Raw genomic sequence first — 21,929 nt, forward strand, 5'->3', positions numbered from 1 at the left:
TTCCTGGTTTCCCGGGCCCTGTGGCCCCTGCTAGGAGGAGGGGGTGCCACCCAGCCATGCGCATCAGCATCCCTGGGGAGGTGAATGGCCCCAACCCTGGGGCTTAAGGGAGCTCTTAAAGGAACACACATCCAGTTCATTTGGGGGAGGAAGGTCTGAGGGGCGGGAAGTGCTGGGAGAGGAAGGGATGCCCTCGTCACTAGTGGGGTGGTGGGGCTGAAGTACCCGCTACCATTTTTATTCCTACAGAGGAGAAGCATCGGCTCTAAAAATATGAGTCCAGACTGTGATTACATGGCCATCAGCCCAAATAACAATGGACACTGGGCTCATGAGAGCTGTGTGTACGGGTCCAAGATAGCCCGGCCTTAAGCTTGGGTGCACCCCTGGCTGACGATAGGACCCATGTCACCCATGTTCCCCAGCTCCAACTTTCTTCTCTGTAAAATGACGTGGAAGGTCTGTTCTAGCACCAAGAACCTCTGTCCCCGAAGCATCTGCTGGAGAGTGTGGCTAATTATGAGGACGGAAAAACCACAGGCTGCTAAAACTATCTGCGCCCTCGTTGCTGGGTTACATCGGGTCTGTATTTCCACTTTCTATCCAGAAAATCATGCTAGGGAAGAGTTGCTGAATGTCATGGTGATCCAGAAAAACCCAGCTAACCTTCAGCCCTGTCTCCCCTCTTGTTCTGCAGCACCTGATCTAGAGGCAGCAGGGCAGCGAGAATGGGGGTGCTGCCAACGAGCTCACCTCGGCAGGCAGAGGTCCCTGTCCCAGAGCATCCGCCCTCAGCAGTGAGCGTACTCGGGCAGCTCTTTAGTAAAGGACAGGTCCTGGATGCTCTCCCAAGATGGACCCTGTCCTCAGGGGTGGGTAGCACGTTCACTCCTCTGGAAGTCCCCCATCTGTGCCTGGGACTTGTGGTGTCTGGACCTCACCAGAGAGGTGAGCCCACCCTGAAGTCTCACTTCCAAAACAGTCTCGTCGGATCTTACAGACTTTTCCACGGATGTCCTCACTGCCCTCAAAGCCACAGGATTCTGGGACAGGAGGCTACACAAGGCGTCAGAGTGGAGCACCTCTTCTGACCCTCCCCACCCCCACCCCCAGGAGCTACTGAGGAGACAGTGGGGCCAGGGTAGGAGGTGACGCCCAAGGTGACACCACTGAGAAGGAGCGGAGCATGGGCCAGTGGCCAGGTGTCCTACTCCCGCACAGGACACTTCCGACAGCAACCTTCACCTCCCTGCCCCCCCGCCGCGCCCTGGCCCTCACCATACGCACCTGGCCATCCTGCTCGTCGGGCTCCCCCGACGTGGAGCCGCTGGTGTGGATGCTCCCGTTGGGCTCCTTGGTCTCAATGAGGGCGGGGGAGCTGGGTTTGGAGGAAGCTGGCGCTCCGTTTCGCAGGGCCTGCAGTGGGAAGAAGTGGCCATCAGAGACCCCAGACACAGTCTGCCCACCCGCCCCAGCGGGCCTGGTTGGTCTACTGTCGGTCTGAAATCTTGCCACGAGAGTTTAGAAGCCTGCAGGCTAAGAACTGTCCTACCTGACTCCTCCTCTAGAACGCTGGTTTTAAACGCCGTACACTCCTGGTGTCTATTTCTACTACTGGAATTTTTCTAAGCAGAGAAAGACCCTCCTGTTCCAACTCCTGTTTCTAAAATAGTAACTCAACACAGTGATCCACAGAGGTCCTTTTTGGTTGTAGCATCTGTCAAATGCCTTCCAAAAGTCTGACTAAATCCCACAAGCCCGTTTGCCCAGAGATGAGTCCTTTTCCTTGACAGAATAGGTCAAACACTGTAACCCACGGCGAGACAGTCCACTCATTTCACGAGTATTTGCGGAGTCCCTAAACTTCTGGGGATACACGAAACGTCCCGTGTGAGCTCACATTCTAGTGAGGGAAGGCGGACAGCAGGAAGACAAGTCAGTCAAATTAGTACAGTACGTAAGAAGGGGGTAAGTGCTCTGGAGAGAGGTAAAGCGGGGAAGGGGCACGGGGATCGCTGGGGAGCGGGACGGTAACGAGGTCAGGGGAGGTGTCACCGTGAGGAGGACATTTCAGTGACGACCTGAAGGAGTGAATCCTGCAGCTCTCGGGGGATGGGCCTCCCCCCGCCCCGGGGAAGAGAGAGAAGCTGGTGCAAAGGCCCTGCAGCAGGTGTACGCCCTGAGCACCAGCCGGGAGGCCCGTGCCGCCGCCGGGGCAGTGAATGAGCGGAGCGAGGGCCTGGCTGTACCCGGCCTTCCCTCCGAGGGAGGCAGAGACCAAGGCAGTGACAGGACGTCCCCTGGCGCTTCAGCGGGAGCACCGCCTGCTGTGGAGAAGGGACGGTGGGGCCCGGCCAGCGGGAGGATCACTGGCTAGAGACCCGCGATCTGGTCACGTGGCCCGACTGCGTGGCGGCTGTGAGGGCATCGGGCGGGGGGAGTCAGAGTCCTCCCTCGCAGGAGGGTCGACGGACCTGGCTTGTGGGGTCAAGCTTGTGTCCGGTGTTTGGTCTGAGCTGCTGAAAGAATGAAGCCGCCACCGAGGAGATGGGAGGACAGAGGGCTGAGCAGGCCCCGGGCCGGGGACCAGGGACCGGGGACCGAGCTGCCCGTGTTCGTGCAGGGGTGAGTGCAGGCAAGCCGGCTGGGCCTGAGGTGGAGACCCGGGAGTCATCAGAGGAGGCATCTGAGACCAGCCTGGCTGAGCCTCAACCAGGGCAGGGCGGGCAGGGAGAGGTCTGGAAGCTTTTCAACACTCGGGAAGGACTCGTTGTGAGGACTGTCCTCACTCTCCTCCCTGTCCGTCGCTTTATCTCACAAAACCACGGGGACAGATTTCCGCAAGTGGAACTGTGTTCACTCCCGTGACTTCCCAAGGAGCACCCCTCACCACCTTCCTTCCTTCTTCCCACTGTCCCCCCACAACACATGTGTTCCCCACCCCCCCAACGTCTGCGCATTACTGCCTCCGACCCCGTGGTGGCCGAGCAGATGAACGTCGCCTTATCCGCCCACGTCTGAGGTGGAGCCTTCTGGAACAGTCGCTCGGCTGGCCACACGAGCTACGGCGGCTGTGATGCGTGGTTCACCGGCCCGCGCACCCCGGCCGCGAACACGGGGGCACGAGCTACCGCAGCTGACCGCTCAAGTTCCCCGAGATGCTGAATGATGACTCAAGCACGACAGCTTCATACAGCCCGCTCTGCCCAGGCTCCCTTGCCTCGGTGGCCTCATCTGCACCCTCAGAGGGGTGTCCGGTGCGGCGAACAAAGCCTGATCCAAATTACATACCATGCAAGGGTTGTTGAAATAAGCAAAATAAAATACAAGATTAGAACAAAGGAGAACAAGTGTGGTCCCAAAGACCTGACTGCCATTTGTGACTTCAAGGTGGTCCCTGGTAAAACCCAATTTGTGGGTAATGTTTGGAAGGAATAGCATTTCTCGATTAAAAATTTTATATGCCAGAAATTATAAATTTCCTAGCACTTTATAAAAGCTCATTTCTTAGATTATTGTCAGTTACGGTCTTGTAGAACAGCTTGGAAGACACGTTTTTAATTTGTTCTAGGGACTATATTAAAGTTCTGCATGTAGCACTCTTAAAAATATGAAGGACTCGTTAATTTTGTGTCAAGGTCGAGTCTTATTTCATGAGGCTCTACTTTCTACCCTGACCGTTCCTAATATTCTGAAAGACAGCTTCCTACTTTTCTGAGTTCTTTGGAGCATTTAATTGCAGCTCAGACTTTATATGCAGCACAAAATACCCTGAACTGGCCTTTAACACTGGTGCCGAGGGGGATTTTAAATTACTCGGGAGTGAGGTGGTGTCCTATCCCCCTGTGCGCCCCTCCCGGTGCTGAGTTTGTGTGAGCTGCCCACGGGAGGGACCCACGCACACCTGGGATGCAGCATGGCGGGCAGGCCGGGGGCACGGGCCCTGCTCTGCCACCTACTAGATCTGCAACTCGCGTGCAAAGTTCTGGGTCTCAGTTTCCTCCTCTGCAAAGTGGGTATGACAACAGCCCCCTTCTCGCAGGGTTGTCTTGAGGAGTAAGTGAAATAATGGACGCGCAGAAGCACTCCCTGAATAGTGGTTGCGATTGGAGCTAATGGACGAACCTTCTGTTTCTGTTTGATTCGCTGGTCATCACATACATTTGCGGGAGGGGAGAAGGTGTGTAGTTCTCTTTTAAAACTTCCCCAGGGGTCACGTCTTCAGCCACAGCCCCTGAAGCCTCCCCAGACCAGCTCACGCTCTGCTTTTGCCCTTACGAGGCAAAGCCCCAGCCGTGGGACGGCCTCAGGCCACATGCCATCCCCGAGAGCGCCAGACTCCTCAGCCGTTACATTCTCACGACTGGTGCGACTGGTGCGTCCCTAAGTACAAAGTTACAAGGAGTGAAACAACTCCCCGGTTCAGCCGAGCAGGACGGAGCGCTCCACTTCCGCAGCGGCCCCTGGTGGCTCCGAACCAGACAGCCCGTCAGGAGGCCGGCGGCGGGCGGGAGGAGCCGGGGCCGCGGCTCAGGGCCTCGGGTCTGACGAGAGGCAGGGAAGCGGCACAGAGACGAGACCAGGGCGGGCCGGCTTCACTGCTTCCGGCCTGTTCTTCCTTCTTCTCCCGCCCAGCAAACCTCCCCGGCCTCGGTGCCCCTTCTCCGTGACCAAGCCACCCCCACGGCCTGCCCCCGGCCTCCTCGGCCCCCGCGCGGCTCTGGAAGCCTCTCGCTGGGCGCCCCCGTCTCTCCCAGGGCTCCGACTGCTCCCCCCCGACGCAGGGGAGCCCTGCCCCCGCCGGCCGCCGTCCCCACGCGCTCTCCGTCCCCCCCACGCCCCGCCTGGGTGCCCCCCGCAGCCCTGGCCGCTCTTCCACCGGCCGGCTTCTCGAACCCGCCTTCCCGTGCCCTGTCCGGGCCGGGGCACTCACCGGGCCGCCGAGGCCGTGCTGCGTGGCCGCTTTCTTCACCTCTGGCTTGGACGCGATGATGAGGTAGGTCTCGATGCCCTTCTCGTCCAGGTACTCACAGCGGCTGCCCCCGTCGCCCGGCTCCACGTCGAACTCGCCCTTCAGGCAGTCCAGGGTGCTCTGGGAGATGTGCACACGCCTGCACGGCAGCGAGGACCCCGGCCCGTCAGGCCGCCAGAGCCCGGGGAGGCCACCCGCGCCGCCGAGCCTCGGCACTACGGCCACGAGGCAGGCAGGCGACGTCCCCAGGCCGCGCAGAGCGCTGCGGCAGGTGAGGAATTCGGAGGGCCGCCCTGAACCCTGTCCTGACGTCCTACCGCTGCGTACCCTGCGGGCTCCTAGTGGCCACACCTGTCGCCAGGGGCTAATAAACCCGTTTCTGGGGAGTGACCGCGGAGGGGGAGGATCGTGACTGCCTGCGAGGGGCTGAGCCAGGCGGCGAACGCGTGGCTGCGTCCTCAGCCCGTCCGCCCTGACCAGCTGAGTCTGTGACAGAGCTCCAGCCGGGCGTGCGGGTGCCTCGGAGCCTGCTCCTCCAGCGCGGCGCCCTCCGGGGGACCCGGCCTCCCCAGGCAGCCCCCACACCGTGTGCCTGGAGGCCGGCCTGTGGCCCCACGGCGGGCGGAGGGGCCCCAGCCGGGCTCAGGCCAGGAGGCAGGCGCCCCCAGGAGGAACGCTGCTCCGGGGTGTCTCTCGTCTGAGCCACAGCCCCGAGGGGCGCACGGCCCCCTCCCTCGGCCCCCGCACCTCCCCGCTGGGAAGGAACGCTGGCTCACCCGGGGATGCCACCGGCCTCCATCTTGTTGGCCACAGTGACGTCGGTAGACCACACGTCGTACTGCCAGCGCTTCTGGCCCAGGACGCCCCCCAGCACGGTGCCCGTGTGCACCCCCACACGCATGTCCACCCCAGTCTTCGTCTTCTCCCGCACGTACCTGCCAGGCACACACGGAGCGGAGGAGGGCTCGGACATGGCCGCAGCAAGGCGGCCGGCCCTCCGTGCCCCGGGAGGAGCTCTGCACGGGCTTCCTCCCCTCCAGGCCGAGGGGACTCCCGGGCGCCCCACGGCGCTCTGCCTGCACTCGAGCCGAGTCACCTGTGGCTGGGGTCCAGCGGGCCGCCAGAGGGAAGGCTGCTACTTGCCCGCGTCCACCTGCGCGGGGCACCGCGCCAGGGCTCACGTGCAACCGGGAAAGCTGCCCCGTGGTCAGGGAAGTGGAGGCGAGTGATCCTGAACTACCTCCTCCCCCCGCCCAGTGTGGCATCTGTTTCTAGGCCAATGTCAGAGGAGCTCTAACCCGAAGATGGTAACAATGCAAAATGGCCCTCTGGTGGCAAGGTGACCCCTCCCGGCCCCCATCCTGGCCAGGGGAGAAGCCTCAGCAAGGAGCCCCCTTCCCTCCTGGGGCCTGATCCAGCCAGGGCCTGCCTGGGAGGGCCTCCAAGGCGCGGTGGGGAGTGTGAGGGGGAGAGTGCGAGGTCCTCACAGCTCGCAGCGGTGGAGCTGGGAGCCCAGAGCAGAGGCCAGGGTTCCAGTCCCACACTGCCGCACATGGACTTGCTGACCGGAGATGGGCCTGGAGGCTCACAGTGAGAAAACACTGAGAGAGGGATGGGGGCCTCGGGGGGGAATCCAAATGAATGTGAGGGGCTGTGACAGACTTCACCACGACGGCCACTTCTCCAGAAAACCACAGCGGATGGAGGCTGGGCCCCTCGGAGGCCGTGGAAGGCTGGCAGCCCCTCAGCCGTGAGGACGACGAGCCATGTCGCCCACTTCCCAGACTGGGTACTGGGCCACCTGCCGACCAATGCAACACCCACGGGACATGGGGGCCTGGGGTACGCTGGGCCCCCATGACTGAGCACGGGAGGCCTGCCTCTCCCGTGGTCCACCGCCCCTCCCCCCGGAGCCCCCCGCTCACGAGATGGCCTCCACCATGGCGAGCCCCATGAGGATGGAGCAGACGGCATGGTCCTCCCGGTAGTCGGGCAGGCCGCAGATGCAGTAGTAACAGTCGCCCAGGATCTTAATCCGCAGCTGGTGGTATTTCTGAAAGCACAGGGTGTGGGGGGTGGCTCTGAGTCCCTGCTGGACACGGTGGGAGGAAACCGGGCAAGCTCGGGGAGGCCAGGCCCCCGCCCCAAGGGTGGCCCCCGAGCCCGAAAGCCCGGCGAGGCCCAGGCACTCACGGCGGCCAGCTTGTCGAAGCGGGCAAAGAGCTCGTTGAGCAGCTTCACGAGCTCCTGAGCGCTGCAGGCAGAAGACAGCTGGGTGAAGCCCACGATGTCCGCAAAGAGGATGCTGCAGGAGGAGGGGGCAGTGGCCGTGAGGCTCCAGACAGCGTGCCTGGCTCCCCCACCAGCTCCCGCTCCCCACCACGGGCAGCCAGGACCCCGGCGCAGTGGGCCCTTGCTCAGGCCCCAAACAGTGAGACCCCTGGCACTTCCCGGGTGAATTCGGGGCTCTGATGTTTAGCTTATCCTGTGGGCCCCTCCTCCACGGGGCCTCCTTCCCCCACGCTGCCCGATCCTGGCCCCAGGATGAACCCACCCCGCCTGGAAGGAGCACGGCTGTGAGCCCCAGTGCTGGCCCTGAATGGCTGGGTGACCTCCCGGATGTCACCTCCCCACCCTGGGTGATGTCTGTATGATGCTGGGGCCGGACCACACAGCTTAGATGTCTCAGCCCCAACATGGGCCGGGAACACTGCTCCCACAGGGGCTGAGGCTCACATGGTGGGGATGGCTCGGCTTCTAGTCCTGGGGGAAGACTCTGGAACCCCACAGGGCACGGCCGACCCCACAAAGTCCGGCCCCCGTCCTGCTCTCGGAGCCCAGGCCCGGCGCACCTGACGTTCTCGTGCCGATACATGTACATGGTGTTGAACTGCTGCTGGTCCTTCTGGCTCTCGTCCTTCTTCATGTCCTTCAGCATCTCGTCAGCCACATGCTTGGGCAGGATGGAAAGCATAAGGTTCTCCTGGGAGGAGGAAGACCGGGTTAGTGGGGAGGCAGGGTCTGGCCTGTACCCTTCCAGGGGCACGTTCGGATACTTGCGGCGGCAGACGTCAGCCAGAGCCCTCCCAGTGCAGACCCCAGGTTGGGAAGCAGCCAGAGGCCCAGGGCAGCAGCTTCCTGTGACGGAGCATCTTCAGGCCCTGATGGGAGTCAGACACCCACGAAGAAACCCATGCTTGGCTCTGAACCTCCAGAGCACCCTCACGGCCCCAGGGAAGGCGACGGTGCCTACGTGGGCCTGTTCTAGCCCCTGCACTGGGGGCCCCCAAGGGCAGGACCTCGTGTCATCCACCACACCCTGCACAGACCAGTCATTCAAGAATCCTGATTCAACGTGACCGGAGACCTACTACGTGCCAGGCAGCACGCTGGACCAATGCCAGCGAAGGACTGAGTCTCTGCCCTCAGAGGGCTGAGGGCCTCATGGGGGGACAGGTGAGCATGCCTCCTGACGTGCAGTTTGGTAAGTGCCAAGACAAGCGAGGGAGAGCAGGGCAGTAAGAAAGAAGGGTGCCAGAATCAGCCGGGTGTGTCGGGGGCAAGCAGGAGGACTTCCTGGAAGTGAGGCTTGAAGACTGAGATGCTGAGAACATCCTGTCCGAGGGAGCCACATACACAAGGCACAGAGACCTGGGGACCCTGGGTTCAGGGACCTGCAGCTCCAGAGGTAGGTTTGGATGGAGTGGGGGGGTCGGCACACCGCCACGTGTGGGCCGCTGCCGCTGCCACCTGTCTGCTGCCCCCCGCCCCCCGCTCTCTGGTTTCCGTGTCATCTGTGGCTGTCTTCTCCCTCCGAGAGCGGAGCCGAGTTGTTGTGACACAGAACATACAGCCTGCAAAGCTGAAAAGGGCTCTTCTGGCCCTTTCCAGAAAACGTCTGCCAACCCCCGTTTTGCACCACGAAGGGCCTCGTGTGCCAGGCAAGGAACAGGGCATTCCTTCCCGAAAGCTGCAGGGCACAGGGGTGTGACACGGCAGGGCAGGGTGACCAGTTAGCAGTCGTCCTGGCAGAGTGGGGCTTGGGGACCGCTTGCACCAAGCAGGCAGGACAGGCCCGTGGCTTGGGCCTCTGGGTGGAAGGTGCCCGTCTGTGAACTCAGGAACAGAGGCGGAGAGACGCGAGGGGACAGACGGGCTGGTTTGGGACGTGCTGCAGGCAGACGCTGAGCCGGCTTGGGGGGCTGGGAGACGGGGCAGGAGACAGCCCCTGGGAGGGGGTGAAGCCAGACAGAGAAGCCTAGGCAGGGCACCGCATCGGCAAGGCGGCACGGCCCCGCGCCCCGAGACGGGTGGCAGGCGGTGATGGGGCTGGTGAAGGACGGTGGGGGAGAAACTTGAGCTGGCGGCTCAAGCCGAGGTCTGCGGGGGTACGGGGAGTGTGGCTAAGGGGAGGCTGGGGCCTATGGGGCGAGGCAGCAAAGCTGAGGTCGGCCTGGGAGAAGTGGGGGTGGGAGGCGGGCAGCAGGCGGGGACAGAGAGGCACGGCTGGGCCTGCCCCCCGTGCTGGAGTGGCTCTGGGGGGCCAGGCCACATGCTGCAGAGCGCGGCCGACGGACAGGGAGGAGCACGGCGGGAGGGGCGGGGGTCCGGCAGTACCGTGTCTGGCCCGCCAGCCACAGGAGCCACCTGGGTGCAGCGGTGGCCAGGACACCAAGGGCGGCTGCCTGTGTCCTCTGCGTCTGGGGCCGGTCCAGAGGAACAGCGGCTGTGGGTCCCAGACCTCGGCAGGGACGCCAGCCTGGTGGGAACAGGAGCGGGGGACCTCGCCTCCCACCAAGGGTCTGGGCGGGTCGGGGGGCCCCGCTGGCTCTTGTTCTCGGCCGTGTTCAGTGGACCCTGAGGCCAGAGAACCCAGCTCTGTGTTTGAAACACACCTTCCCTGGGGCAGGAGAACCAAGGTGTGGAGGTTCTGCTCCTCTCCTCTGGGTGAGGCAGCCAAGAGGCCCCCAAGGGCCCGGGCCCGCGCCCCCCGGAAGCCAGAGGGCTGGGGCCTCCCTCACCAGCTCCGGAAGAAGACAGCTCTGCGGTAGGGACAGCCCCTTCCCTTCTGCGGACCAGAGCCCCCACCTGCTCACCCCTGCGCCACAGGAGGTCCCTCTCACCGATCCCTCCTGTGGGCAGGCACAGGGTAACGACCAGGCGAGGGGCCCTCGGCCCAGCGTGAAGTGCCACAGCGGTTACTACCATTCTCCCGTTTCCACAGCTATGTCGCTCCCACTGCTAACAACCCCGCGAGGGGCACCGTCGCAGAGGAACGAGGGGCCGGAGCCCAGGGGGTAGCAGGTGCCCGTGCCCCTGTGCCCCCTGCCCGCGTGTGGGGACGGGCCTTCGGAAACTGAACTAAGGCCACGCACCGAGGAGCAAGCACTCAGCTTGGGAAGGACAGGAGCCGCTAGGAGGGTTTTCCGGACAAGCCGGAGGCGTGGGGCCCTGCCAGCTCTCAGGGCGGCCTAGGCGGAGAGCTGCTGGAGTCCGGAGGGGGCAAGGCGGCGAGCGCCGGGGCAGGAACCCGGGCTGGCAGGGGCGGGAGCGTGTGGCGTCAAGAGCTTGGGCTCCGGGCCCCGCAGCCTAGCTCAGACCCCTGCCCCGCCGCTGACTGGCTGCGTGATCCCGGGCAGGGGACGAAGTGACTCCTCACCGTAGGGCACTAAGAACAGGCCTGCATACAGCAAGTGCTCAATATGCTGCAGCTGTTCTGTCACCTGAGGAGAAGTGTTACTGAGGGTGTGGGGACAGCAGGTGCCTCAGGAAGATGAGGCCTAAAATCCTTTGGGCTTCAAAGGCTGGCCACAGGTTCATTATAGGTTAAGAGCCCCAGCAGGGTATCCAGGGTGAGCAGAGAGTCCTTGGGGTCACTCGACCAGGCCGAGGAACCCTGTCTGGTCCGGGCACAATGATGAAGGGGAGACAAAGACAGGTCCCGCCTTCCATGATGTCTCAGCCTTGCTCTCTCTCTCTGTCCCTCCATGCCCTCCCTGACCCCGCCACACGTGCATGCAGGTGCTCGCTAAGGGGAGGAAGAGGTAGATGTGTGAGGAGTGGGGGAGGGCCCGCCAGCCCGGGGAAGAGGACACTCAGGTGTGTGCACAGGCAGGGGTCGCGGGACACCAAGGATTAGGATAGTCGCAGTGACCTGTGCTGGGCCCCAGCCAACCGGCCTATGCAGCCCCAGCAGCCCGCACCCACAGGGTCAGAGCCCAGGTCAGAGCCCTGTCCCTCCAGAAGAGCCTCTCTGGGCTCCCTGGGAACCAATCCAGTGCTGCGAGGTGCTCCGTGCCCCTGACCACAGTCCTAATTTCCCTGAAACACAGCCAGGCCTCTACAGGGGTGCAGGACCACCCAGAGCAGCCGAGGGATGTGGCTTGGTCTCCCCAGCATAGAGGCAGAGCCCACTCTTCCTAAAATAGCAACTACTATATGTTTCGGGAGTCATAAGAATGTTCCGAGCCTCTGACCCATTAATGGCTCTCCTGGGGATTTTTCCAACAGAAATAATCCATGAGAAGTAAAAAGACATACATGCCAGAAGAACTTCAATGAACATCACTCACATTTGTGGAAAAGACTGGAAGGCCCAAATGCCCAGCAAGTGGCTCATTCGACTGGGACACATCCTTTGGACAAACCTCATAGAAACGATCATAATGACAAGTGCCATGATGAGAACGTGACCAAAGAGAAAGAGAGCCAACACCATATCCTGAGAAGGGGACGGCAGACCCACGCGCGCCCCTGAATCACGGCAGAAGAGTATGTGCGAGAGAGAACAGGGTAATCTGACCTGGCGAATGGAATCCCGAGAAAACGGGTTATGTTTTTCAAAACTGCTATATGGTTATGCTGCTGCTTTTTTAAACGTACTTTTTGAACTGGAAATAAACACAAAACTTCCCTTGCTATGACCCTGACCCTGGTAATGACCAGATTTCTTAGAAAGGGAAGGGCCCTGCCAGTCCGCCAGGCTCGCTCCAGACTCCCACGTCCGCCTGGATGAAAGCCGAGGAAGGAGACTGATGGCCAGGTCCGAAGCCAGGAGGGGACCCCCGCCCCACAGCACAAGAGGGAGGTGGCAGGGGTCTTCTCCGGGAGCCAAGTGACAGAACCATCACCCTGGCCTGGTTTCTTTCTCTAGTTCTCAAGTATCGCCACTCACCAGGCAAATGGACGCTACTGGCCAGGATCCACACTGTCCCCCTTCTTTGCTAAAACTTCTTCCCCTGCCCTGTATTTTCATGCATGTGTAATACGGCCTCCATTTTGCAGGCGACCAAACCAAAGCATGGAGGGGGTAAGCGGTTTAGTTTATCCCAGGTTCCTCAGAGTTAGCAACAGACCCAGAACTAGAACCCAGGGCTCTCGGACCGAAAGTACAGGTGGGACTTCCTTGTTCACCAAAGGATGTGCTTCTGACACAGCAATTCTCTCATCCACACTGGATGCTGTTCTGCTGCAAATGGGAAGGAACATGAAGTGCCCGAATCCTCCCTAGGAAGGACCTGACGAGGCTGCTCTAGAAACACCTGTGAGGACCCTCCCAGTGGGTGAGCCCACCCGAACGTCCTTTCTGTGCTGCCCCCAGTGCTTGTGGAGTTGAGCTGGGACATCCCGCTACTCCTGATGAGGGTCCTCCTTGCAGAAGCGGACCAGCTGAGACCTCTGTGGCTGCCTCAGCGTGGTGGCCCAGCAGCAGACCAGGCCACCTTTCGGCCTCAGGGAGGGCAGGCCAGGGCTGGTGGCAGATACTGGCATTCCTTCTGATGGGTCAGCAGAGGACAGGAGAGAGGTGCTACTGAGGGAGACTCCTGGCTCTCTAGGACAGACCCTGGGCAGGCCACAAGGACCTCCCTCAGCCGCCATACCCCCTCCTCCCAGGCTGAGCGGAGGAGAAAGGGGCCAATGCTGCGAGGCCCGGTCTCACTGACTGGCAGTGGACCCTGAGTAACCCACAGGGCCAAAGGTGAGGGCTCAGAGATGCTGAGTCACCCCAAAGCTGTGACACAGGCCAGCTGTGCTGGCCCCAGAAGGCCTCCCCCATGGCACATGTGCAGCGTGAGGCCACCAACTGCCCGCAAGGGGCCTAGTATGGTTAACAGGGGAAACGTGCATCGTTTGACACCGCTACGGGGAGGAGCAGAAATCTATGGCGAGTCCCTGGACATCTCAGCCCATCCCTCAGGACCTCGGGCCCCACAGCCCAGTCTGGCCCTCGGAGTGGCAGCCTCAGCCTCACCTGAGGCCCGTTCCTCATGAGGCCCAGATACCCTCAGGTAATTCGCGACCACATTAAAGTTTGGAAGCGCCCCTTTAGGAGCATTCAAGGAGACAGATTTCCTCAAGGCAGCAGTTCACTAGGCCCTCGTTGGGGCGTGACCACAAGGTGCAGGAGCCTGAGGCCAGGCGTCAGAGGTGGGCTGAGAGGCTGGGAACCCACCCAGAGAAGCGCGGCCTCCACAGTGACATGGGAGCAACCTTCAGGCCTGAGGGTATGTGGAAAAGGGATGGCGCTTGCTCTGGAGGTTCCCACGAGAGGAAGCTAGCGAGGGAAGGCTTTGGGGAACAGATTGGCTTCTAGAGCAGGAAAAACGTTCTAAGAGTCAAAGCAGTTCAAACAAAGAATGTGCTGTGCTGAGAGCTAGTGAGCTCAGGTCCTGGACGCTGGGTGAGGAGGTGACAGGAGGGAGTCCGCCACAGGATGGGAACCTGCCAGACGCGCCAAGCCGAGGCCTGGGGCCCTGCCACATGGGTCCACACAGAGAGATGGAGAAGGTGGGGAAGCTGCCTCACGTGGTCTCTCCCCAGCCCTACAGTGCTTTGATGGCTATCCTAAAAATACACACCTAGTCAAGGCCTTGACCCTCTCTGGGAAAAGAACCAAATGAGGCAAAAGAAAGAACAAGCCCTGAAAGTTTCTAGTAGGCTTTCTGGGTAGAGCAAAAAAGCGACCCAGATCCCAGGGAGAAGCACCGGAAGCCCGCCCTGGGGGCTGTGCAGAGGTGGGGCGGGGTCGGGGACCGGCTGGGGTGCAGCGTGCGTCCCGGCGCCGTGCAGAGGTGGGGCGGCGGGGTCGGGGACCGGCTGGGGTGCAGCGTGCGTCCCGGCGCCGTGCAGAGGTGGGGCGGTGGGGGGGGGGACCGGCTGGGGTGCAGCGTGCGTCCGGGCGCCGTGCAGAGGTGGGGCAGGGGTGGGGACCGGCTGGGGTGCAGCCTGTGTCCGGGCGCCGTGCAGAGGTGGGGCGGGGTCGGGGACTGGCTGGGGTGCAGCGTGCGTCCGGGCGCCGTGCAGAGGTGGGGCGGGGTCGGGGACTGGCTGGGGTGCAGCGTGCGTCCGGGCGCCGTGCAGAGGTGGGGCGGGGTCGGGGACCGGCTGGGGTGCAGCGTGCGTCCGGGCGCCGTGCAGAGGTGGGGCGGGGTCGGGGACTGGCTGGGGTGCAGCGTGTGTCCGGGCGCCGTGCAGAGGTGGGGTGGGCGGGGACCGGCTGGGGTGCAGCGTGCGTCCGGGCGCCGTGCAGAGGTGGGGCGGGGTCGGGGACCGGCTTGGGTGCAGCGTGTGTCCGGGCGCCGTGCAGAGGTGGGGCGGGGGGGGGACCGGCTGGGGTGCAGCGTGTGTGCGGGCGCTGTGCTGAGGTGGGGCGGGGGTCGTGGACCGGCTGGGGTGCAGCGTGCGTCCCGGGCCCGGGCAGGGATTTGTAAACAGGTATTTGCCACACTGCTCAGGTGGGCCGTGAGCCCCTGACCAGGGCAGGCTGTCCGCATGGCCTCCACCAGGCTCTGGGAAGGAACCAATGAAGCCCCCTCTCCTCAGCGCTGACTCAGGCCAGGCCCTGCCTTTGTACGGCTCAGGACGGAGACAGAAGCAGGAGGCCCGCACTGCCCCCGGGGGCCCTGACGGGGCACTCAGGAGTTCCTTACAGGCGGCGGCCAGCAGGGATTTGGGTACATGAGCTTGGCTGATGAGAAGCTAAGTTTCTACAACATCCTTGTAAAGGGGCGGGGGGGCGGGGGGGGGAGACTTAAAATGGAGAGAGAAATCAGCAGTGCCCAGGTAGCTGGGTGGGTGGGTGGCATCTGCGCGAAGCGAGCCTGTAGGCTGTTCGCATGCCGTGTCCTCGTGCGTGCCCGAGTGTGTCCTCTGCATGTCCCGTGGGTACATACACACACGCACACACACACATCACTACAACCCATCACAGGCTGTGAGCAGAGGCACAGCTGTCCACAAACACATCTGCTCTGGGCCTGATTTCTCCAGATTCTTGGAGCTTCCAGGCCACTTGAAAGCCAAAAAAAAGGTCCAAGGACCACAACAGGTGCCTGACGAGCTGAGCAGAGGAGGCAGCAGAAGGAAGGAAACGAGGAGCAGGAGGACCTGGCCCGCCGGCCCTGGGAGGTCAGAGCCCACACAGCTCACCTCTCCCTGATGAAGAGGGCAAAGGGCCACGACATGTGAAATCGGGGAACTGTGCTGCCGTGTGCCTGGGGCGGGCAGCCACCGTCTACACAAGGGACCCACACGGGCTGCCCCATCCAAAGACATGGTTACTGCCTCACTGAGAACAGTCACTGGTCATCTCTGCAAAGCCCCAGGCTAAATGCTGGGAAGGTCAAAGGTAAACAGGACTCCCAAGAGGTCTGACGGCCGGGGCACTCAGGTCACCTGAGAAGTGACTGGTCTCATGGGGCAGGAGTGCTCTGCTGTCTTCAGCCAAGGGCTGTGGGCATTCCCAGGGAGCTCAAAGACCGGCATCTCTTTGAACAAGCCCCTCTGATGTGAAAACAGACTCCGAGCCAGCATCCCCGGAGTCTCTCAAGTTGTCAGCTCCAAGAAGGAAGCAGGGTCACAATCTCGGCATGGGGGCCACCACCAGGCCATATCATCTGGGACAGTGCAGAAATCACAGACCCAGGGGCAGCCCAGAACTCTGACCCTGCTACAGGGGGAGAGGGGACACTTGCCTGGACTCCCGTATGGTCTCCAGAGACAGGGGCCACCGTGCAGGCCAAGGGGACTGCCGTCTCAGGAGACCACACTTTGGGCCCAAAGACGGCCATGTGTGTGGTGTCTGCAGGCCTCCCCCTGTGTGGTTGGCACAGAGCAGGTGCTCCTTAGAGGTTTGGCGAGATAATGAGCTGTCAACTAGGAGCTGTGGCCCAAGGGACCAGCCATCGCCCTCTAGAACAGCACTGTTAGAACTTCCTGCAATCAAACAAATGCTCTGTGGTCTACGCTGAGATGGTCCCACGAGCCACTTGTAGCTACTGGGCACAGGAGACGTGGCTAGTACGGCAGATGCACTAATGCTTAATTTTTAAATTTTTATTAATTTAAAAGTACATGGCCACATATGACTAGTGGCTACCGTATCAGAGCAGTTCTAGAACACTGTAGCAAGTAAGTGCGGCTTACGGGCCAACCCAGGGTAACAGAGAGCCGCTGCCTAGAGAAGGATGCCGAGGCCACATCAGTGATCAGTGGGGAAGACCTGCCGTGTCTGCGGTGGGAGCCCAACCACGGACTTCTGCCCCTGCTCAACCCACCCCAGGCGTGAAGGTTCCAGCGGGTTCGACAGACCAGCTCTCCACCTGTGAGGGTCGCTGGTGGTTTGGTTTTGCTCCCCTATGCCTCCTCCCCGTGGAGCAGTAAATCTCACCAGTGCTTTTCCCAAATGCAGCTCCCACCTTCCTTTACTCTCTGGGCCTCTGCTTGGCCCCACCCCAGTTCTGGCTGGGCTCCCGACCCCAGTCCCTCCCACGCGAGGGATGAGCGCCGGGCGCTCTGGGAAGGACCTGCCACGTGTCCCTCTCCACCTCTGCACTCAGCCCTCCCCAACCCACCCCTGCCCTTCCACGCGGATCAGGACTCCGTTCTCCCCAGCATGCACTGGCCAGCACCCACCCAAGAATCCACATCCATCATATTATAAATCCAAGTCCAAACACACTTCTCCCAGCCCACTCTGACCTGGGCTCTGCACCACGCGCTCTTCTTTGCCCTCCCAGACTCCTTTCTTGCTGCAGATTTAAGGGAGCCAGAGAACCACAGAATCCCGGCCGCACCCCAGCCAGATCCTCTGGTTCCACGCGCACGTCGCGTCACGTTCCCAACCACACAGGCCAGGACGCAGAGAGAGGGGCTGGCAGACATGCCGAGGCAGTCACTGCAGAAACTGACATTGGTACGGGGAGCTTCTCCCTTTGGGCCCTCTCTGGTGGCTTCCAGAAGGCCCTGAGAGCCTCTGGGGCAGGTCTGGGACTCACGTACCTGGTAGCAAAATCACCGCCTACTGTCTTTGAGGAGAAGCGGTAAGTGTTCCCCAGGAGCCGTCTGGTTGCCAACTTTCGCTGGACTCCCCAGCTTGAGGCCCTTGTCCTACAGGACCCACCATCGTCACCGCTGGAGGGCCCCTCCAGAGTGTGCAAACGCTGGCCCAGCCCAGCAAGCCTGCCAGACACACAGGTAGGGCACAGGATGAGATGTGTCCCCTCAACTCTCCTCATGGATGTCGGTAAGAAAGACTCTCCACCCCGCACCAAACCTGTGCTTCTCACCATCCTCCCCTCCCGACGGCCTCCCGGCCCAAATCCCGACAGCCATCGTGGACTCTCCACTCTCCCACCTCCCATGCCACTCAGCAGTGAATCCTGTTGGCTCTGCCTTCAAAAAACACCCGGAATCATTCCTTCCATCACCTCCATCCTGGTCTGAGCCACTATCCTCTCTCCCGAAAATGACTGCATTGCTTCGAATTGGTCTCCCTGCTTCCACTGCTCTCTCTTCTCCACCAGCAGCCACACTGATCTTTTAAAACCTCCAACCCTCCAATGCCTCCGGGGAAAAGCCATGGTCCTTACAAGGCCCTGCAGGACCTGATGCCCACCACCTCCCTGCCTCACCTCCCGCCTCCCTTCCCCTCACTTCTACTCCACCTGCAGCCACTGCCATGATGTCATATGAACATACCTCAGGGCCTTGGCACTTACTGCTCCCTCTCCCTAAACACTGCCTGGCTCATACCCTGACTTCCGGTCTCTGCTCAAATTTCACTTTATCAGAAAGCCTTCTCTGGCCACATGCTATTAAATGGCAACCTCCCTCCACCCCAGGCAATTCCTAGGCTCCTCCCCCTGCTTTGCCCACCACCTTCCTACCTGCTAATAGCATATGCTCGCTTGTTTAATCCGTCTCCCCCACTGGAATCTGTTCTGCTTACAACTGCATCCCTAGTGCTGAGAACAGTGCCCACAATATTTGTGGAATAAATGCTCTCTTTTAGACCTTTTAACAATCTTACTCCATTCCCACTTCAGAGAGAGATGGGCTCAGAGGGCGTAAGCAACTGGCTCAAGGTCATGTGGCAAGTAAGTGGCTGGTGAGGATGTGAATCAAAGTCTGACTCTTGAGCCCTGTGTTGTATCTTTCCGTTTTCCAAGGCAGTCAGAAATACAAGTTTTTATAGAGAACGTCCAAATTTCTAAGTATTAGAAATGTTTCAAACTCCGGGCAGGTCAAAGGAAGCAGATCCCCACAGGCCGGGTGTGGTCCAGAGACTACCCAGCAGAAGCCCCTGCTGGGGGTGGGGTCGGCTGGGGTGGGGTGGGGGGGCGCGCCAACTCTTCTTCGCTGGGTTTTCGGAGGTGATTCAAGGAGATGATCCAGTAAAAACGCAGCCCAGGGCCCCACACGAAGTAACTGTCTGATGAACTACCCCCTGACGAAACCAAACGTCAGTCCTCTGGCCAGAGAGAGGGCGGGACGCTCCACAATCCTGGCCACACTGGTCAGGGACAGCAGTCGCTAAAACCGGGGGTACACATGCTGCGGGGGGGATGTGGCTCTGACCCCCCAGGGCCCAGGAGGGCCGCAGCTCGGAAGCCACACAGCCCAGACACAGTCCTGTCACCGCCACCAGCGCCCAGGGCTACCTGATGCGGCAGACGCCCTCCCACCGCCAGGAGCCCTCCAAGGCTCTGGAACAACCCGTCCTCTGGGGGCTCATCACTCGCCTTATCTAAAACGTGGATTGGTTCTGCTAAATCCTGAAACGCTAGAATGAGGAACATTTTGTGAAATCCAGGAGGTGGGGGGCTGGAACCCACAGAAGCACGAATCCCTGCTTCACGCCACGGGAAATTAGCCTTCTGGCTTTTCTCAAACCAAGATGCGCTCGAGGCTAAAATACAACTTAAAAATATCAGATACACTGGCGAGTGGGTCCGTGAGGACGTTAAGGTAGCAAGAAGATTTCGAGGCCCATGTCGGGGAGCGGGGCCCTCTGTGGCTGTCTAGTGGACGACGGGCCTGTCCCACCCACACCAGGTGCTGACGGCGCAACAGCCTGGCCCCAGGCCCCCACTCGAGGAGCAAGACGCAGAGCCGCTGCGGCGCAGTGGGGCCACGTTCATCCCACTCCACACCTGCCTCCCCTCCCCCCGTGGCTCCCCAGGAGGCAGGTCCCCAGCCCCGATCTCACTGTTGCCAGGACAAGAGCGGACACTTTAAGGGTGGACACCAGAAGCCCGACCCCAGGGCAAGACGTAGCTGGTCTCTCTCTGTGTGTCTTTCTCGCTCTGTGTCTGTGTGTCTGTCTCTCTGTGTGAAGGCTGTGTGACTTCCCTCTCCCCCACCAACCTCTCGTGAGAACAGGGCGCAGGGGTGAGATTACTCTCTGCCTCACCCTCGGGGCCAAAGGCGTGGGCAGAGGTCAGCGAGGAGGGCCACTCAAGAAGATAAGAAACAGCTGACCTTATGAAAGGACAGCACTCCCGAGTCCCAAGTTCTGGGGCTCCCAGGGGAGAAGTCTGTGACTCTCATGGTAATGGGTGGTTCTTCCTTCCAAGACCTCAAGGGCAGAAGGTCACCCACCTGGGGAAAGACTCCAGCATGAAGAAGAAACATCATCCCCTGGTCATGGTGACCCTGGGTGTTGGGTTTAAGTAGAAGGAAAGGCAGAGAGAAGGGGCTCTTCTGTCCTGCACATCCCCCCAGGAGCTACATGGAAAACCACCCAGCGTCCACCCGCACCACGCTCCCCAGGGTGCCCCAGACAAAGAGGACCTGGCCCCCTGGCCCTCACTGAGGCCTTCGGATGCTTCCCTAACCTAGAATCAACTCTGCACAGTCAGCCGTGGGCTCTCCCTCCTCACCTCTGACGGGGACTGGGGGCAGCCCTCTCTTCCCTGAATAAGGACAGGCCAGCCTGTCTAATAGAATGCGGTTTAAAGGAAGCACTGGCCTCTGCCACAGCCTGTCATCCCTCCATCCCCCCCGGCGTCCTCCTTCAACCATGGCCCCCTTCCTGGGAAGTTAATTCTGAGTGTGAGATCCAGAGCAGCTCAGAATTCTGTCGTTTGTACCTGGTGACAGGTATGTGCTGCGCGGATTTCCTGTCGGCCCACTGTTGCCAGGCCGCAGTTGGGGCACTTAGCAACCCTCGAGGTCCCCAACTACACCCTGGAGTATGGCCACATGCGAATAAAGAAAAATGACGCCAGTTCTCCAGACCTCTGGGCTCCCTGCTCTACCCTAACAAGCCCCTGGAGCTGGGGAGGCTGGAGAGAGGCCCCAAGTCCCCCCTGATGGCCCCATATCACAGGCAGATGCCGGGGACTGCCTACAAAGTGAGACAGGCGCTCAGCAGAACCAAAGTGCCCCGTGCCCGCCAGGGCCACCGTCCCCAAGCCTCAGCTCCCCGAGGCCCTCAGAGTGGTTGGGCCTGCAGGCAGGAGACTGGAGTCAGGGAGGCTGGTGCAGCCAGGTGACCGGAATCTGAGACCTCCATCCCACTTCTCTTCACCACGCAGACAAGCCCACCTCGGTGCCCAAGCCGAAGCGGAAGCCTGCGCGCCAAGGCCCGGGGCTGCTTTGCACCTTCCCGGGGGACGAGGGCTGGCGGCCCACCTGTCGGGAGTCGCCTGCCTTTAGCAGGACGTTGGTCATCTTGGCGAAGGAGAGTACAACCTCCCAGGTGACAGGGGCAAGGAAAACAGAAGCAGAGGACCCGGGATGGGATCCCCTCAGCCCGTCTGAGGAAGGGGAGGAGGCCCGGAGAGGAGACCCCCGTCCCACTGGAGGCCGCCCAGCCGCCAGGGCAGGCCCTCCCCTCGGCGCACACGCCGCTTCCTCCCCAGGCAGCTTGGAAACAAGATAAATACACGTCGACAAAATACAAAGTGAGACACGAACGTGGATTGGTTCTGCTATACTGAGCATTTTTTGAATTGGGAATTTTTTACAAAGACATTTAAACACTGTGAGTGGCCACAGTGGCACTGACCTCAGACAACTCCTCACACGGAAGCCACAACCAAACCAGCTTCTAGGACTTTCTGCAGCCCTTTCTAGCATTTTCCCGTCTACGATCTCATTTTTATTCTCACCAGAAGTCCTCACAGGAGGACAGCGAAATGGGACTGCTGACCGCTCCTCCTCCTCTGCACTCAGCCGGCCTTCCCGGGATGTCAAGTCCGCCCCGCTGCCCAGGGAGGGAGCAAGCTGGGTCTCATCCTACCTGTGGCCCTTCCTCCAGCCAGTGTCCCCAGGGCAGGAGCCACGAAAGGGCTTCATGTTACTTAGACTCATCTCAGTGTTCTTACTTCAAATGATTTCCAGACAACTCCATGACAATGGTATTATCTTTAATCTCACTTTTGCAGAAAACTGAAGACCAGACAGGCAGAGTACCAACATCACACGGTGAGGAGGTGGGAAAGCCGGGTCTCACTGTTGCCCAGAAAATGCTGGAGGAAGCGATGGACGCAAATCCCAGGTCCAAGCTCACCAGCGGGACTTGCCTCTGGTGCAGGCTTCCGACCCTGGAGTCGGTCCCAGGGAGAGGCGTGCGCACAGAATGGTGGGTGTGTGCAAGGATCTCAGGCCTCGGTCCTCACTGGCAAGGAAAGGCACCTGCTGCTCGGGGCTGACCCAACGCTCACCCAGTGCC

General features: G+C 61.1%; 1 protein-coding gene and 1 long non-coding RNA gene across 4 annotated transcripts in view; one reads left to right on the plus strand and one right to left on the minus strand.

Annotated features, from left to right (window-relative positions):
• Window positions 1–21,929, minus strand: part of ADCY3 (adenylate cyclase 3) — a 78,505-nt gene that overhangs the window by 12,574 nt on the left and 44,002 nt on the right. For all 3 annotated transcript variants that reach the window (XM_078056052.1, XM_036086137.2, XM_036086136.2), the window contains exons 4-9: window positions 7,825–7,955; window positions 7,166–7,277; window positions 6,898–7,025; window positions 5,749–5,907; window positions 4,934–5,111; window positions 1,288–1,416 (exon numbers count right to left, since the gene is read on the minus strand). In XM_078056052.1, coding sequence (XP_077912178.1) covers window positions 1,288–1,416; window positions 4,934–5,111; window positions 5,749–5,907; window positions 6,898–7,025; window positions 7,166–7,277; window positions 7,825–7,955 — 837 coding nt within the window. The remainder of the gene's footprint in view (window positions 1–1,287; window positions 1,417–4,933; window positions 5,112–5,748; window positions 5,908–6,897; window positions 7,026–7,165; window positions 7,278–7,824; window positions 7,956–21,929) is intronic.
• On the plus strand, window positions 7,950–11,890 carry LOC144379194 (uncharacterized). The gene is made up of 2 exons (XR_013441621.1): window positions 7,950–8,660; window positions 11,483–11,890. It is a non-coding gene; the product is annotated as an uncharacterized LOC144379194 (long non-coding RNA).

This window comes from Halichoerus grypus, chromosome 10, assembly GCF_964656455.1.
Source record: "Halichoerus grypus chromosome 10, mHalGry1.hap1.1, whole genome shotgun sequence".
In the NCBI taxonomy this organism is placed as follows: Eukaryota; Metazoa; Chordata; class Mammalia; order Carnivora; family Phocidae; genus Halichoerus; species Halichoerus grypus.